Source organism: Gopherus flavomarginatus, chromosome 2, assembly GCF_025201925.1.
Source record: "Gopherus flavomarginatus isolate rGopFla2 chromosome 2, rGopFla2.mat.asm, whole genome shotgun sequence".
Taxonomy (NCBI): Eukaryota; Metazoa; Chordata; order Testudines; family Testudinidae; genus Gopherus; species Gopherus flavomarginatus.
This window is the reverse complement of record NC_066618.1, coordinates 213,189,765-213,206,729: the sequence shown is the minus strand read 5'-3', so window position 1 is coordinate 213,206,729 and position 16,965 is coordinate 213,189,765. Positions and strand designations below refer to the sequence as shown.

At 39.4% G+C, this 16,965-nt stretch overlaps 1 protein-coding gene across 2 annotated transcripts in view; it reads left to right on the top strand.

Annotated features, from left to right (window-relative positions):
- The window catches only part of TGIF1 (TGFB induced factor homeobox 1), a 69,727-nt gene extending 58,927 nt beyond the window's left edge, over positions 1 to 10,800 (top strand). The window contains exons 1-3 of one of the 2 annotated variants that reach the window (XM_050942183.1): positions 308 to 596; positions 7,987 to 8,213; positions 9,763 to 10,800. In XM_050942183.1, coding sequence (XP_050798140.1) covers positions 581 to 596; positions 7,987 to 8,213; positions 9,763 to 10,329 — 810 coding nt within the window. In that variant the 5' untranslated portion in view covers positions 308 to 580 and the 3' untranslated portion in view covers positions 10,330 to 10,800. Of the gene's footprint in view, positions 1 to 307; positions 597 to 7,986; positions 8,214 to 9,762 lie in introns of those variants that run through there. The other variant, XM_050942184.1, reaches the window with a different exon arrangement.
- The last annotated feature ends 6,165 nt before the right edge of the window (positions 10,801 to 16,965 follow it).

The following is a 16,965-nucleotide window of genomic DNA, read 5'->3' as shown; positions in this document are numbered from 1 at the left end:
CCTCCCCCTTCCCAGTTTAATGATCAAACGCCTGGCTAGGAAGAAAGGCAGGAACCAGAAGGCGCAGAGGCTCTGCCTGCCCTGCACTGTCACATCACACGCTCTGTTGTGTGTGTGAGAGTATCCCGCTCCCTCCCCTCCGCTGACAACCGTCTCCGCAGCCAGGGAGGAGGAGGAGGAGGCAAAGCGTCTATTGCTCTCAGTTACTCTCTCACTTACTCATTGCTGAAAGGTGGGCGGAGGGTACCTTTCCCCCTGGTGCCTTTTCTCACGTTGACAAGCTGGGGCCCAGCATCGGAGGGGGGGGGGGGGAGAAGAACAAAGAAAGAAGAGGGAAAGCACCAAATCCGGACCAACCATCCCAGGCAGAAGGAAGCTGTCAGCTCGCGGTGACACAACACACAGCCCATTGAAGCGCCCTGGGTAGCAGCCACGGCTGGGAAGGGAGCCCTCTGCCCGCCTTCCAAGTTGCAAAGCGGAGATTGCTCCGCAAGCAAGAAAAGGCGACTTGATTTGTGCGTGGGGTGCCCGTTGGGTAGCAAGCCTTGCCAGCTGGTGCAGTCCGGGGCTCGAGACCACGATGAAAAGTAAAAAAGGTAGGGGGGGTGCGTGTGAGTGTGAGAGACAGTGATTCCTCAGCGTGCTGTTGCTAAACCTGGCTGGGAAAGTGAAAAGCATGTTGCTTTCGCCATATGGAAATAACAGGCGTGTGGTTTAAACTTCATTGCAGTTTGATTTGGCTTATTAAATGAAGTGGAACCGGTTTTCTTCTCACCCTCCTTTTTTTCTTTCTAATCTGGTCCTTTTCCTCTTGTTGAGCTTATGTCTGAAATGGCAGTTGATAATGTTTCACTTCCAGACAAAACATGAGGGGCTGTTTGGACGCTGCTTTCTCTCCATGCTGCTTGGCTCCCTGTCAAAAACCGGTCAACTGCCTGCTTTGTCCCCAACAAAGTTTTATTTTCGCTTTTTAAAACAGCCTTTTTCTTCCCTCTTTCCTCCTCCCTCTCTCTCTTCACTCTAATTTCTCCAGTCCAGTCCCCAAGGATGGGACTGGAATTGTTTTCACAACTTTAAAAAGCAAATCCCAACCCAAATACAACTCTCTGAGCAATTCAGTCTGAACAACGGGGTGGCGGAGCTCTTTGTTTGCGAGTTAGGATGGGGAAAGGGGACAAAAGTGGGGGGCTGTCGGAGAATTTAAAGTGAGACTTTTTAAAATCGATCTGCAGATTCATCTCCTGCCTTTTTATCAAAGACACTTTTTTGGGTGGGGGAAGACGAAAAGTAAAGTGATTTAAAAACTAACCCACCACGTGGCGGGGAAGCAGCAAAAAAGACGTTTGAAAAACTTTTCATTGGTGTTACTTACGTAATTACCACTTGAACACTTTATAATCATGGGATTGTCGATATTTCCATCTGTAGTCCTCTAAGTATCTTGAAAACTAAAACGTGTCTGCAAAGAATTGGAAAACATTTTTAAAACGTTACTGCTGTTAAAAAAAAACAAAACCTTTTCGGATGTTTGTTTCCTTGTCAGTTCCCCATCTCCCCATTTTTAAGTGGCTAATCAGTAATGTATATTAAGGATTTTTGGTATTTAAAGACCTTTAAATTATCCAAATAGTGAGGGTTAAAAAAGGAGTACTGCGCATGCTTACTACTCTAGAGCAGTGTTGTTTTTCCTACTACACTCTCTTGTGGTTCAAGGGTCCAGAAATCTACTTCGTTGTTAATGTTCCTGGAGCCATTAGAGTATGTGTTTTTATACACCTATTAAGCACCTTCTGAGTTCTTGGTGTATAATTTAAAGATGTGCTCTAATATAGTTTGTAGTTCTCATAAGTAATCTTGGATTATACTGATTTAAAATAAAACACACAAAGGAAATTAAGCCGCAAAGGCAAACTTTAGACAACAGTCAGTGCGGAACCCGTTTACACTCTCAAAAAAGCAAGGAATTCAGAGTTCAAACCGAAACTTTGTATTTATATACCCCCCTCTCCCCCGCCAAATATTTCCGTGTTCTCCTAACTGGGGTGATTTTAGATAACACGTGTTGCATACCAAGCCCGGCCCTCTGTACCTAGAGACAGACAGTTACAGCCTTGACTCTAGATTTTCCCATTTTTGTAGATTTGTTCAGATTGTTAAGGTTACTGGAGGTATATGGTTTTACTGAATTATTTAGACTAGTTATTTTAGAACATTCCTGTGCTCTCTATTTGCACAGTAGTGGTGATGAGTTGGTTTCCTGTCTGCTGCTGCTTCCATTGTTCAGATTCCTCTCCCGGAGGGCAAGCTACTGGTTGTCTAAATACCAACTTCACGCACTTCCAACTCTTATTGTCATCGCCCCCAAACTAAATATGTGTGAAAAATGCTGAGGAGGTTACCTTGTCTGCCTATGTATTTCTCTCTGTGTGTAATCTGCCTTGTGATTTGGGAGTTCTGCACTGAAACAATGAAAGGCAGCATATTGGAAGGCAAACCTTTGAGACAGAAAACCATTGCTTGAGAGTTTATGTGGCAGAAATTAGGAAGTGGGAAGAAGCTCACAGATGCAAAGAAACTTTTCAAAGAAGTTAGGGCAATGATTTTTGTTGTTTCCTTTTTAATTAAAGGTTGGGCTTGCAGTTTGCATTTGTAGCCTGTATTTTGATACTTCAGTTTCAGAGCATGACCTGATTTCAGATTTCATTTGTTTTCTATAGTACAGCCAAGTTAGCTTACTTTGTGGAACCAGTAAATCTCAAGCAATGCAGAGGAAAGAAAACTGGTTCCTTCCAGTTGTAAAATCACATTTAAAGGAAAAGGAAAACTTTTCTAATTATCTGCTATGGAAAATTCCCTTACACATCCCCATAGCTCCTGTGTCTGATCTGGTTAATTATCGATACTATTTAACCTGATTATTTAAAAAAATAATTCACAAACCTTTAACTAAAGTTCCTTTCCAGATTGGTATATCTTAAGTTAAATCTCTGAAACCTCTTCCATGGATGGCAAAAGTTTATTTCCTAAATAATAATAATGAATGTAGCTCTTATAGCAGTCACACTGCAGCTTTCTCATGTGCCCTCCTTCCATGTCCAAACTTAATTTCCTCACCCACAAAAAATATCAGGGTACACTTTCATCTATAGGCTGGTATGTTTGTACATATTAATGACATATTCATACTATCTGTTATTTCTGGCCTACCCAGTCATTTCTGTGTTCTTTGTGGTGTACCTGCTAAGTTTGAAGGCTATATGAACTTAGGTTGCCTCTACTTATACTATCTTGCTTTTAACCATCCTCACTTATCTACGTTAAAGTTCACCTACATACATATATACTTATACATATATATATATAATCATCTCTCTAGGCTAACAGTCTCAAACATATGTATGGTAACTTGCATTAGCCCAGCATACAGGATGTGGCCTTGCATTACAGCCAAAAATATTCTTAATACAAATTTATAATCCTATTATGATAAAACAAATAAACCCATAAGAGAAGATACATAAGAAGGTAGGCTAGCCCTATAGATTACACTTGTAGCCTCCAGTCCTGCAAAGCTATAGCCCTGTTGAAGATTATGTATATGACTATGTGTGGTCCTAGTGAAGTCAATTACAGGAAGATTGGGGGCTTTTTAGATTGGAAATATTATCCAGATATAGACATATAAAACCCAACCAAAGAAATTCACAGAAACATAAAAATGGAGCTAGATTATCCATGAGGTGATCTAATCTATTCCTTCTGCCAAAGGAGACTGCCTTGCAGTATACTCATTTAGTTTCAAGTGATTCAAACAGTTGGTTTCTACTAGTTATCTTGAGAAGCTCTGCTACAATACAATAGGATATTTTTTCCTGATATTCAGCCCAAATTTTAATTTGCTTAACTTCATTCTATTTCTCCTAGTTAAGACCCAAATCTATCCCAAATAATTCTTTCTCCTTCTTGGTGTTCATACCTAATAAGTACTGATAGTTTTTTCCATATTAACTTTAGTTATCATTTTGAAAAACTATGCACATAATTATTTTTTTCTTCATCAGATTTGTCCCTCCAGCCCTTTAAGCCGGGAAGCTTTAACTGAATTCTTTCCTGTTATTTAGTATCATCCAGGTATTGAGGTGCTCAGAATTTTATGCAGTGTTTAAGGCATGATCTCCCTAGCAGTGAACAAGAAAAGGACTGAGGAATTCTTTGTCCTGTGATGTGATGTAACACAGTATGTTAAATTCTCTACATGCTGCCAGACTAGAAGCTGGGTGCAGGTAAATCAATTCACATTATATAAAAGAAGGGGGCCTGCCGATCCTACAACCTTTAGGAGTAGTCCTCGCTGAAATCAGTGAAACTATTTTTGTATGAATAAGGACTGCTTATCTGAGTAAAGCTGATAGAGTTAGAGACAGGGTCACTTCTTGTGTCTTAGGCCCTGTTTACATACAAACTGTGCACTAGTTCAGCTTAAGTAGTGCGAAACACTCTGTAGACATTCTTGCATCAGTTTAAGAGTGGCTTATTTCAGTTTAAACATATAATCAACTGAAGCTAACTTGTAAAAGCCTGATTTAAACAGAAATAAGTGTCCACAAAGGCTTTGATACAAGTATAACAGAATTAGTTTTAAAATCACAACTTAAAATAAGATGGAGGTATTCTGCATGTAGACAAGCCCTTACTCTGGGGTGCAAATAACAGTAAATGGTTCAGACATGGAGCCTAGGTGGGAAGCCTTTCAACTGTGCCCTACTAAAAAGGAAACCAACAGCATATAGTCTGATTACTAACAAAAAGAAAAAACAAAGCTGAGTTGCAATCAGCACGAATGCTCTAATGAAAACACAGGTTTTGACAGCAACAACGTGGCTTCTGCTCTCAGAGTATCAGCTGAGATTGTATGAGATCTACAGCCTTAACTTCCTGTTGCTACAGCTTCTGCACATGCCGTTGGAGATGTTTGTTAAGGGTTCAGAGGTCTGGTGCTCTTTTATTTAAATGAGAAACTGCAATGCCGTTTGTTCCTGTTTAACCCAAACCTGTTTTGTGTCATAAAATTGAGGAAACATGTCTCACACTAAGTAAGCAGATCAAAGGGCAGACTCCAGTGTTGTTTCATTTATTTTTTTTATTACTGCGTTACAGTTTGGAAACTTACAGTTGTGAAGGACAATTTTATTTGATTAATTTTTGAAAAAAGAAATGTGATCTCAGAAAGATTGCATTTTCAACAAATATTTTTGGTGGGGTTTTTTGAATAAATTTTTATGTCAAATTTTAGCAGTGGGTAAAGAGCAGCAGTTCCAAAACTAAATCTTTTTTATCAAAGCAGAACTCTGGTCTTACTGTTTTGAAAGAAGTTTTAGCATGGAATGTTTACTAAACCTTGAGAGTTTAATCTCAGATGATTTCTATATAACTGCACTTATGAATGTAAATTTACTCCTCTGAGTAGGCACAGTGATTGCACCTCTTTGGTTCCTGCTTTGCACCATTGGTGTGCCTTCAGCTCCTTCTTTTCCTGGCTCCCATGGTCTCTGTTTTGAAAACTGTCTCTGTAGCCTAACATTTTATTATCCTCTTTAAAAACGTTGCCGCGCTGATTTTTTAAATCTACCACAAGCAAAAACGGAAATGTTTGGAACATTAGATAAATTCATAGATTCCAAGTCAGACCTTCTGTATAGCACAGGCCATAAAACTTTCCCCAAAATAATTCCGAGATCAGATCTTTTAGAAAAGCATCCAATCTTGATTTAAAAATTGTCAGGGATGGAGAATCCACCACAACCCTTGGTAAATTGCTCCATTGGTTAATACTCTCACTGTTGTTAGACATTTAAAAACACTTTATTTACAGTCTGAATTTGTCTAGCTTCAACTTTAAACCATGGGATTATGCTGTAGCTTTCTCTGAATTCTGTAAACTAGTTTCAGCTAGTCATACGTCTACTTTACAGTTAGTGAGCTGCTGCATAGAGCCATCATAACTTACTTTTCAAGCAAAATAATATTGTAATGTGAAGCTGTTAGGGTCTTGGTAGATTTTTTCCCCCCACATGAAAATACCACATACATGCACTAAGAACTAAATCAAATATACAATTCAGAATTTACCTTGAGTTGGTTATTTAAATTGCATGTCATTGTTTTTGTACCCTGACTGGATAACTTATGTAACTAATCATCATAGTATGAATTGTATATTCAACTGTAACATTCAGAGTGTTGGTTAGTTACATAAATCATCCATCCAGGGAACAGAAACAATACTACACAAGTTACTTAAGTAACCACCACAGACTGAATTGTGAATATTCACAGAGTATTAACAAAAAATTCCCTGGATAAATCTGAATAATTGCAAATGACAAATTCAAGAATGCTGTGATTTGTTCATAAATAGAGATAAGGCAAAACTTATCAAATGCTCAACTCCGTCACACCTATGTGCATTTCATAGGTATCTGTGAAACTACTATGCAAAAACTCACAATTAGTTCTCTCTCTTTTGGGTCTGACATCAATTTAGTTTAAGTTCTGCCCATATGAAGCCTTTCTGCCTGGTTTTTAACTTTGCTTGCTTTTATAAATATGCAAGTTTCCTTTCTTTTTTAAATAAAATGGATGTTCAAACTAACTTAAAAGTGATTTAGGGCCTCATTTTCCTTTTGTCATTTCTAGAAAATGCTTTGGAAAGCAAACCTATTGTGAGTCAGAAAAGCTTCTGAACTGTGCTGATTGAATCTAGTGGTATCTGTGATTTAGATTTATATATGGTTTGTAAGATTCCTAAAATTTCTGGTGGAATTAAAGTACTTAAAGCCAAAGCAAAGTTTCCTTTATGGATTTCAGTGCTATTTGTTTTGTTTCCTCAGTCACACTGTACACTTTGCTGAAGAGCGGAATTGCAGACTGTTGTTCAGCCACAGAATATTTGATTGTTTACATATTGTAGTTCCAAATTATTAATAATATGGTTTACTGAATTAATTACAGAAGACAATGTCTAAATGAGATTGAAATAAATTCCTTCTCTATGGGAGAAAAATGTGCAGTAAAACTGTAAATCTAGAGTTCTTGCAGTAAACATATCTCAAAATCTGAATAAGTACACTACTTGAAGTGTGAGGGAAAACTATAAGGTTCTAAGCATAAGTAGTCAGGGCAAAGTTGAAGTGTGGCATGTTCTCCAGAAAAATAAATAATAGCAAATCTATACTACCGTGTGGCACTATTTAGGCACTTACTGTTACCTTGCTGTACACTTTTTCCTCAGTGAGTGAATTTTGTGTCACTTTTGAAGAACCAGCCACAACTTGCTTTCTGTTCTTTTCCTCTGCCATTCATTTTTTATTAGTAGTTCTGGAAAGCGCTGTTAAAATTTTAAACCTATAAAGCTATCCTTAATCAGAAGGAGATGCACCACCATGTTAAATTGTAATTCAATACAGCCAAGGTTTAGGTTGGGTGTATGTTTTGAAATTCTTGTCTATTGGCTTTTTGCCTAGCCATGAAACAGCCTTGAAGAAAAAAGATTGTTGGAGGCATACCACAGTAGCACCTTTTGCTGACCAACATTTGGCATGATATTGGCATCAGATGGAAGTTACTTATTGCATATGACCAAATAAAAGGTTGCTAAGGGAACCAGTAAATGAGGTTGTGTGGAGAGGTATCCCCTAGGAATAGGTAGTTGGTGCTACTTTTGTTACAGTACACATCCTCTAAACATGAGGCCTGGTTTGACTCACAATAAAGGCTCACAACATCTGAACTGGCAAGGAATTGTCCACTTGTTAATGCTTCATAAATTAAAAAAAATGTATACATTTCTCTATATAATTATATACAATATATTTACATTAGGAAGCATATATAGAGAGGGAGAGAGATAGAAAAGTGTTGAAGTGAAATGCTGTAAATAAGAAGTATTGAACTGAAGTGACTATTCTCACCTTTTTATTACTGTAGGTGTAGCTGCAATATCTGGCAGTGAGACGGAGGATGATGACACCATGGATGTTCCACTGGATCTTTCCTCTTCCACTGCCTCAGGCAAACGGAGGAGACGTGGTAACCTGCCCAAGGAGTCAGTGCAGATTCTTCGGAACTGGCTGTATGAGCACCGATACAATGCCTATCCATCAGAGCAAGAAAAAGCACTATTGTCCCGACAAACACACCTTTCTACACTACAGGTATTTTTAAAAGCTCCAGTTAAAATAAAAATGAGCCTTTGTTTTCGCATCTGAAGTTACCTACTTTCTAGTCTCTCTAAAAACGTTCATACTGCAAATGTAATTTTCTGTATGTGTTGTTACTGTTTGTGTTGTGGTAGCACCCAAAGGCACTGACTAGGATTAGGACCCTGTTGTTCTAGGTAGTGTACAAACATAAGCTTACAGATGATGTCCCTGATACTGTAGTGTCTTATGCACATGCTTAATTTTGCACATTGTGGCTAAAGTGACTTCCAAAAGTTAAGTATGTGCATTAATCTTTGCATGTAAGCAGAGTGATCAGGGTGATAAGCACATGTATTAACAGTATAATTTTCTTTACACTATTAAAATGGTGACTTTGGGTCTAATCCTACAAACACTTGAGTATATGTAACTTTTATTTATATGAGTCTTCATGATTCATAAAGCAGTGGGACAAGTCACATGGGTAAAGCTATTCATATGCATGAATGTTTGCAGGATGAAGCCCTTATTTGGGAATGGCGAGTCAGATGATTTGGATTTTGTTCTAGACTCTGCCACTGAAACATGTGTGACTCTGGGCATGGCACTTAGCCTTTCTGTGCCTCTCTTTCCTCCATTGTAGTATGGGTAACCTCACAGGAAAGCTGAGACACTTTAGGGCTTGTCTACACTAGCGAGTTTACAGTGGCACAGCTGTACTGAGGCAATTGCACTGCTGTAAAATCACTTCTGTAGCTGCTGTCCTGCCAACAGAGCGCTGTCCACACTGGTGCTTCTGTCAGTGTAACTTACATCACGCAGGCAGCGGTTTTTCACAGCCCTGAGCGACGTAAGTTATACCAACAAAAGTGATAGTGTAGACAAGCCCTTAGTGCATGAATGTTTGTGTATTTTAAAATCTTTGGATGGAAAGTTACATAGAATTGCAAAGTATTACTATTAGTAGTAAATTTAAATTTTTTATCTTTATAGATCAGTGTTTTGATATAAATGGTGCAATTAGTTAAGTAAAATTTCTTTAATAACATCATAACTTTATATAGAAATACTTTTTTTTAAAAAAGACGTTAAGTCATCTGTTATTGCCCAGGAAACTGGCTTGATATTTAAACAAGGATGCATTTCAATGAGGTAATTCATGTTATGTCTGTTGACACAGTCAGTTGAGCAGGAAAAATCAGTAACTGTTTGTGGGAGGAGTGGCTCTTTTCAGAGAGAAAAGGTTTTCCTGTTGTTAATTAACCTAAATGCAGAGAACAATAGGTAATAGGTTAATATATGTTCAGAGTTAAAAGCTGAACCTTTCACTTCAGGCTAGCAGTCTTTTTTTTTTTTTTTTTTTTTGCAATGGAGAGAGAGTTTGGGGAAGAAGAAAGAAGAGAGGTTTTTACTAGGTGTGTCAGAACTTGTCGATCAGTCTCTTTTGTTGTAGAGTTAAGGAAACTGCTTGGAGGGATTCATTAATCTAACTGAAAGACTGTAATGGCATGTAGTGCGGAAGTGAATGAAGGTAGAAATTAAGATATCATTATGTTCCCAGGTCTGCAACTGGTTTATCAATGCACGCCGCAGGCTTTTACCTGACATGCTGAGGAAGGATGGCAAGGATCCAAATCAATTCACTATCTCACGAAGAGGAGGGACCAAGATTTCTGAAGGCAGCCCAGTGGAGTCTTCCACAAGCACAAAAAACTACATTCCACTGTTGGAAGAGAACTCATTTCTTTCTGGTACCACAGGACTAAACAAGGCTGTCTCTTCTAAACCTTCTTCCCCAGGATCTGTTTTGGCTCGACCTTCAGTGATTTGCCATACCACTGTAACTGCATTGAAAGATGCCCCTTTCCTTTTGTGCCAGCCAGCTGGTGTAGGCCCGACCACTGACCTGCAGCAGACATCAGCTAGCAGATTCACAGACAACCCTCTTGAATACCACGAGGATGCTTCTAAACTAGGACCTGGTACAAATGCACAAAGTGGCCTTTTTAACACTCCTCCTCCTACCCCACCAGACCTCAACCAAGATTTTAGTGGATTTCAGCTTCTGGTGGACGTTGCACTCAAAAGGGCAGCAGAGATGGAGTTGCAGGCAAAACTTATGGCCTAATCCCCCTTTTTTTTTTCAGGCAGGAATTTAACAAATATGTGATTATTGCTGCCCATGTGATATCAAAAGACTAACTGCATTTTTTATTATTAATCTTATTTGCACAAGGAATTGCTGAAATGAAGCTTCCTGTCACTGAGGTGGTCTTCAGTGAAATATGGTCATTCCAAGAATTATAAACTTAAAGCTACTGTAGAAACAAAGGGTGTTTTTGTTTGTTTGTGTTGTTCTTATGTTTCTTAGTAGGTTTTTCATAATGTGAGATGGTTCCCAAGATCATGTGATTTTTGTTTTTGTTTCTTTCAGACTGTGCAATATCTAGTAATGATGTAGACTTCTTATCATTCCCGTGTGGAACAGAATATGCCAACATGCTGTCTAAAACAAATGTTCAGTTTTTTTTAACAATATGAACCTGAATGATTATGCTTTTTTTCCACGATATAATAAAATATTTTCTTTAAAAATGGATGCATACAGTGTGTTTTGTTGAACAGAAGCGTCATAGGAGACACCAAGTTATGCTCCAAATATAACTTAAATAGAAAGAAGCCAGCATGAGCTTGAAAATAATGCCTTCTCTCTGTGTCGATCAGAGACCTGCACAAGAAAATTATGAAGTTGTTGTAAAAAGGACATTTACAGGGATGATGTGGACCAGAGCTACCTGACAGTGTCCTCTTGGGCTGAGCTTTTCAAAGGAGCCAAAGGGAGTTATGTGCCCAACTCCCATTGACTTTCAGTGAGAGTTGGGCACCTCTCTACCTTAAAAATCCTTTAAAAATCCCAGCCTCATTCCTTAAATATTGCTGAGTTGATGTACGTGACAGCTCTGCGGAGAACATTCTCTTGAAGGTGAACTGAAAAGAGTAGACGAGTTGCCTTTTTGCTCTTCATTGGTCTTTTGTGATGTATGGAGATGGCCTCAGAATTATTTTCCTGCTTCTTTTCTTACACTAGTAATATCGGGGTTGGTTTAGCTGTTTTGTCAGGTATCACAATAAGTTGAAATCTGACATGCAGTTTTCCCAGCCTGGAAGAGAGACGAGGGATAAAATTTTCAAAAAGAGACTTGGACTCCTAAAGGCCAGATTTTCAGAAGTGTTGAGGCACCTTTCTGCTTAGGTGCCTAGTGGAATTTACAAAAGCTACTAAGTGAGTGAGGAATTTAGGATTCTTTGTAAAATCATACAAGGTGCCTAAATGTCTTTGAAAATGCATTCGAAGTCACTTCTGAAAATGGGACTTAAGCTTCCAAACCACTTACCTGTTTCTAAAAAAAATGTACCTTAAAATTTGCAGCTTGGATTTCAGTCTATTTGAATGTTGCTGCCCAACTCCAGTCCTCCAGTGAAAAAACTAACCATCCTTACCCTGAAAAATCAGTTCCCTAATAATTCTACTGTGTTTTGGGGGATGTCAAGGGGAGGGTCATTGAGGACATCTTTATATAACTAAAACCAATTTGTTTTTCTTTTGGTGCTTTGCAGTGGACTTTAATCTTTTGGAGATAGTAGTCATGTCTCTATCCTCCTGAGTGTTCTTTGGCTGGAAGTCTGGAACTCTTAAAAGCTTTGAACTCCATTGCTGCTTTAACTTTATTTATTCTGCCCATCTCTTGCTCTCCATTCACTTCCATATTAGGGGTTACATGTGCTGCACTTTTTAAAAACAAATTCAATGACGAGGCAACTCTTTTGGTTGCAAATATGACACCCCAAGGTCATCTCTTATGTTGTATGTTTAGAAAATACTATGTTTGAAGGAAAATAGAAGTATTTTGTATATAGGTAAAACTTGTAACTTTGAGCATAGGCAGACATAGCTGTATGCACCAGGGAGAATGTACCTTGTTTTCACATAACAGCATTTTCAGGTTCAGAAACTTTCTACACTGTTGTTGTTTCCGAACCTGTCTAGACACAGTTCTATCTCCTTTGTGCTGTTTTTATTGGAATAACTTTGCAAAATGTTTAAGTCCAGTTTTATAACTACCTGTAAATAAGGGTATTTCTTCATAAGTGTGAGGTTGACTCTCAGAAGGAAAAATCTGATCATAGATTGTAAGGTCAGAGGAGTGATCATGTAGTCTGACCTCCTGTATAGCATAGGTCATAGAACTTCCCTGAAATAATTTCTAGGACATATCTTTTGGGAAAACATCCAATCTTGATTTAAAAATAGTCAGCGATGGAGATTCCACCACGACATTTGGTAAATTGTTCCAATGGTTAATTATCCTCTCTTTTATGTCCAGTCTGAATTTGTCTACAACACCCCACCATTTCTCTGCTAGATCGACAAGTCCATTTATATATTTGTTCCCTGTGTAGGTACTTACAGATTGTAATCAAGTCACTCCTTAACCTTCTCTTTGTTAAGATAGATTGAGCTCTTTGTGTTTATATATCTCTATAAGGCATGTTGTCTAATCCTTTAACCATTCTCGTGGTTTTCTCTGAACCCTCTCCAATTTATCAACATCCTTCTTGAAGTGTGGGCACCAAAACTGGACACAGTATTACAGTAGTGGTTGCACTGGTGCCAAATATAGAGGTAAAATATCCTCTATACTCCTACTTGAGGGTCCCCTGTTTATGCATCCTAGAATTGCATTACCTCAGCCACCAGGACCCCCAAATCCGTAAGGGAGGAATTGTTTTCCAATCTTCTATATTCTGGGCATTGTCTGAAATGGTGCTAGAGGCTAATTATTTTGATGATCTTTGCTCTGAAGTTTTATGTAACATTCAAGAGGGAGATGGAGTTTGCTGCTAACTATCTTGACTCCCACGCCCCAGGCATTGGGAAGGAGAAACTGACCTCAAGCAAAAAATAAGCTACATTTTTTCTGAAGTGTGTAAACAAGCATCCATTTACATAGCTTTCCCGTGTTACAGATTACTTCTGGCTGCTGCTCGGGTGTTATGAGTTGGAGGAGGGGTGAAAAATGGGTGGAAACAAGACCATAAAAAGACAGTCTTTTCTGAAATCTTTTTTTCATTCCTTGTCCTTTGAAATGGGAAGTTTACTCAGCAGACTGACTTCTGCAGTTCCACTAAAATAGCAACAAGCATGAAGGTGCAGCAGGATGGGGGAGAAAGCTCCTTTGGTCATGGCTAAAATAGTCTTAGCTGTGAAATAAGAATGGTGGCTGTAGGTCTGATTTTCATTTACCCATATGTCATGGGATCAGACTAATAATCTCTAATGAATGGTACAGGTACCATTCTGCGGACTTCTTGAATTTACAACCGATTTTATTTGGGGCCAAACTTTATATATTATTGGTATTAAAGCAGGAGCTAGATGCCGTAGTCAGGAGTAGAAGCCCTTTGTGTTGGGTGCTATTTAACCATAGAGTCAGGACTCTCCCTGCCCTGAAGAGTTTATTTAATTTGGAGGTAAAAAATGTGACTCATTTTGAAGTGTCCACCAAAACAATCTCAAAAGGAAGTTTTATTTACAGTTTGTTGTAAATTAGTCCTGGTAAGCTCTGGGAAGACTGGAACAGTGGCGATGCAGTCACTGCGGTATTAGGCAGCAAAGGGACTAAGATGACTTCAGAACAAAACTGTGGAGATAAATTTGGGGTATCGGATGGAGCCAGAGTTCAAAACTGAACATGAGTCCCAGCAGCTAATGAGTAAGCCTAGGAGAAGTGTGCCAGCCACTCAGCCTTGAGAGAACAAAAGGAAAGTTTATTTCGGGAAACCACATTTAAAAAACATTTTAAAAAAAAATGAAAGGACAGAAGCAGCTTTGACAGTTTTTGCTGCTGGGATAACTGATGCTAAGGCTAATTAAAACAAAACTGTCAAGTACTGATCTCTACCTAAAATTCAAGCGGCACAACCAGATTGACATTTAGCACCACTCACAGAACCCAAGTAGAGGACATGCCACAGTTGTTTACCACGTTTGAATAGAGAGCAATAACGTATCATCTGCTGGAACAGAGTAAGTGACCTGAGAGGCACAATAGACCTATGCCAATAAAAACAGCTAACTCACAAATTGCTCAAAAGCGAAGAAAACGATGTTGCTGAATACGTACAGCTTGAGTGACTATAGACACAGTCTGTCTACTATGCAGAAATGATGAAACTAGACTCAGGAATCTTCAAATTGGGGCTGGTAGTACCACAGCTGCTGCTGTACTCTTAAGTTTAGTTCAGTGCACAGGCCTGGGAGCTTGAAAGCATAGCAGCCAGTTTCATGTGCTGAAGGGAGATAGGCTAACTGCCAGCACTGCACTCTCTTGTTGGTGCTAAGGGCTATCCTCATCCCACTTTCACCATCCTTCCCTTCTACCAAGCCGCAAGCGGGGGTGGAGCTAGGAACTGGTCTAACTCACTTGAAGTCAGATCAGCTTGTTTACAGGCTGCTCGGTGGCACTGACTCAGCTTCTGGAGTGCTGCCTGTGCGCCAGCAGAGCATGAATTGAAATGGGAGAGCGAGAAGTAAGGGTGGAGTTGGTACCATATTTAATGGGAAGAGGTTTGAAAGAGAAAGGAAGCAGAACTTGGGATCCGGAGGGAGCACAATTGGGTAGGAGTGGGGAGCATAACTGGAATATGTATGGCCTTGAGAGAGGGAAAGAATACCCAAAGTCTGTAACCAAATGGTGTAGGGATGTACTGCCTAGGTTGTATGTGTACAATGAACATACTGAGTATTATTTATACCTATTGTGTTTATGTCATTTACAGTTAGCAAATTGTATAACTCAAAAGTTTGTATTGTCAGATTATTGGTCTGCATGTTTCAGCATTCGCTGCTGGCTTTCTGCAAATGCAACAAACATATTTTGATATTAGCATGCAATTCTTTTAAGATCCATTTCAATTTTTTCTCCATGCTAATGACCATTTAAATCCCAGTGTGTGTTACATTTGTTAACCTTTTCTCCTTGTTTTTGCTAGATGTCAAGCCCACAAACACAGCCTATGTTCCTGGTGCAGAATGTTACTTGTCTTAAGTCTGTTTACTGAGTTCCCACATTCTTATGTCTTCATCCTGTTTCACTGGTTTAGCTGGATCTTTGCCTGTAGCTCCAGTATTTAGATTAAAAAGAAAAAGGTTATATTACCCACTGTCTAGTGCAATGTCACTTAATCCTTGTCCCATTCTTGACATAATAATTACATTCATGCATGCTGTATAGTCTCCACTGTCCACTTGAATAATCTGTTCCATGTCATGACTGGGATTTCCTCACAGTTCTGCAACATATTGACTTCCAGTATTACACAAAATGCTGCTGGTTATGTTGCAAACTCAGATCTCAGACCAGTTGTATCCAAAGGCTCACAAAGGTTTGTGCCAGACTCTCATGAAATTAATGATTTCATTGTGTTTCAATTTGAAATTAGATGTCAATCAGCCATTTTGCTTGACACACACTTTGAGATTTGGGATTCATTTGTCAGGGGTGCAGTTTTGCCAGCTCCAAGCATTCAAAAGTCAGGAGGCTATTCCCCCCGCCAAGTCATGAAATTAGCTTAAAAATTATTACATTTTTAAAAAATAAATAAATAAAAAAGGACTCTGCCTTTTTCATTTGCCTTCTTTTTTTGAGCCTTTAGGGTGTAGCTGGATCACATGTTCAAGCTTTTCTCCACACCCATGAGGACTAAAGGCTTGCTTTGTTCTTTAGAAGGAAGCTGAGATTCTTGCAATCACATGACTCCAGGAACTAGGGTTTAAGGGACCCCCCCCCGGCCCCCACAGAAAATATTGCAAGATTTACCATCCAATCATGAGAGTTTTCAGCACTGGGTTGCAAACCAATGAGGATATAAACTGAGGCAGGACTCTGTAGAAACTCCTGTGACGTAAAAGTTCAGAGTTGCACAGCTCTACAGTTAGGTTATACATATACAGCAGCCTGCCATAGTGAGCCTTGATTAGAAGGCTCACACAGTATGGATCAGATTTAGTGTGTAAATCAGACTTGTCTCACCAGCTAATCCCATGCTCGGAGGGTGGGCAGAGTTGCTGCCACCCTTCTTTAGTGTTTCCATCCAGAAAGAAACACTTAGACCCAGATCCTGCAAATACTGGCACACACACTTATCTTGGGGAACAGGGGACCACTCACATGTGTAAAGTTTCTTTCAGTGATTCCATAGGAGACCCATAGCGATTGGTTTCTGAACAGATGAGTTGAATTAGGGCATCCACTGGCTGTTCTGGCCATGCCCCCATATCCCTTTGGGGCTGCCTCTGCCCCTTGGCTGGTCCTTTCCAAAGGAGGCTGATGCTGCTTTTGGCCACTGCAACCTCCCCATCATTGCCCAAAGGCTTTCCATCAGTGGGACCTTGTCCCTGGGTTTATGTCAGTGGAGTCCAGTACAAACATAGGCTGAATCTGGCCATATAGCACATGTAAGCAACTCAGGCTTGGTCTAAATTACACAGGGTGACATAAGCTATCCTGTGTCTATGCTACCAGATCCCTTCTGCCGCCATAACTCACCTGCTCTGTCGACTGAATTACTCCACGTCCAAGAGAGGCCTAGCACTTAATTCAGCATAGTTAGGTTGATGTAGTAGCAGTGTAGACACTGCATTGCTTACATCAATTTAACTGGCCTCCAAGTGGTGCCCCACAATGCTTCACTGTGAGCACTC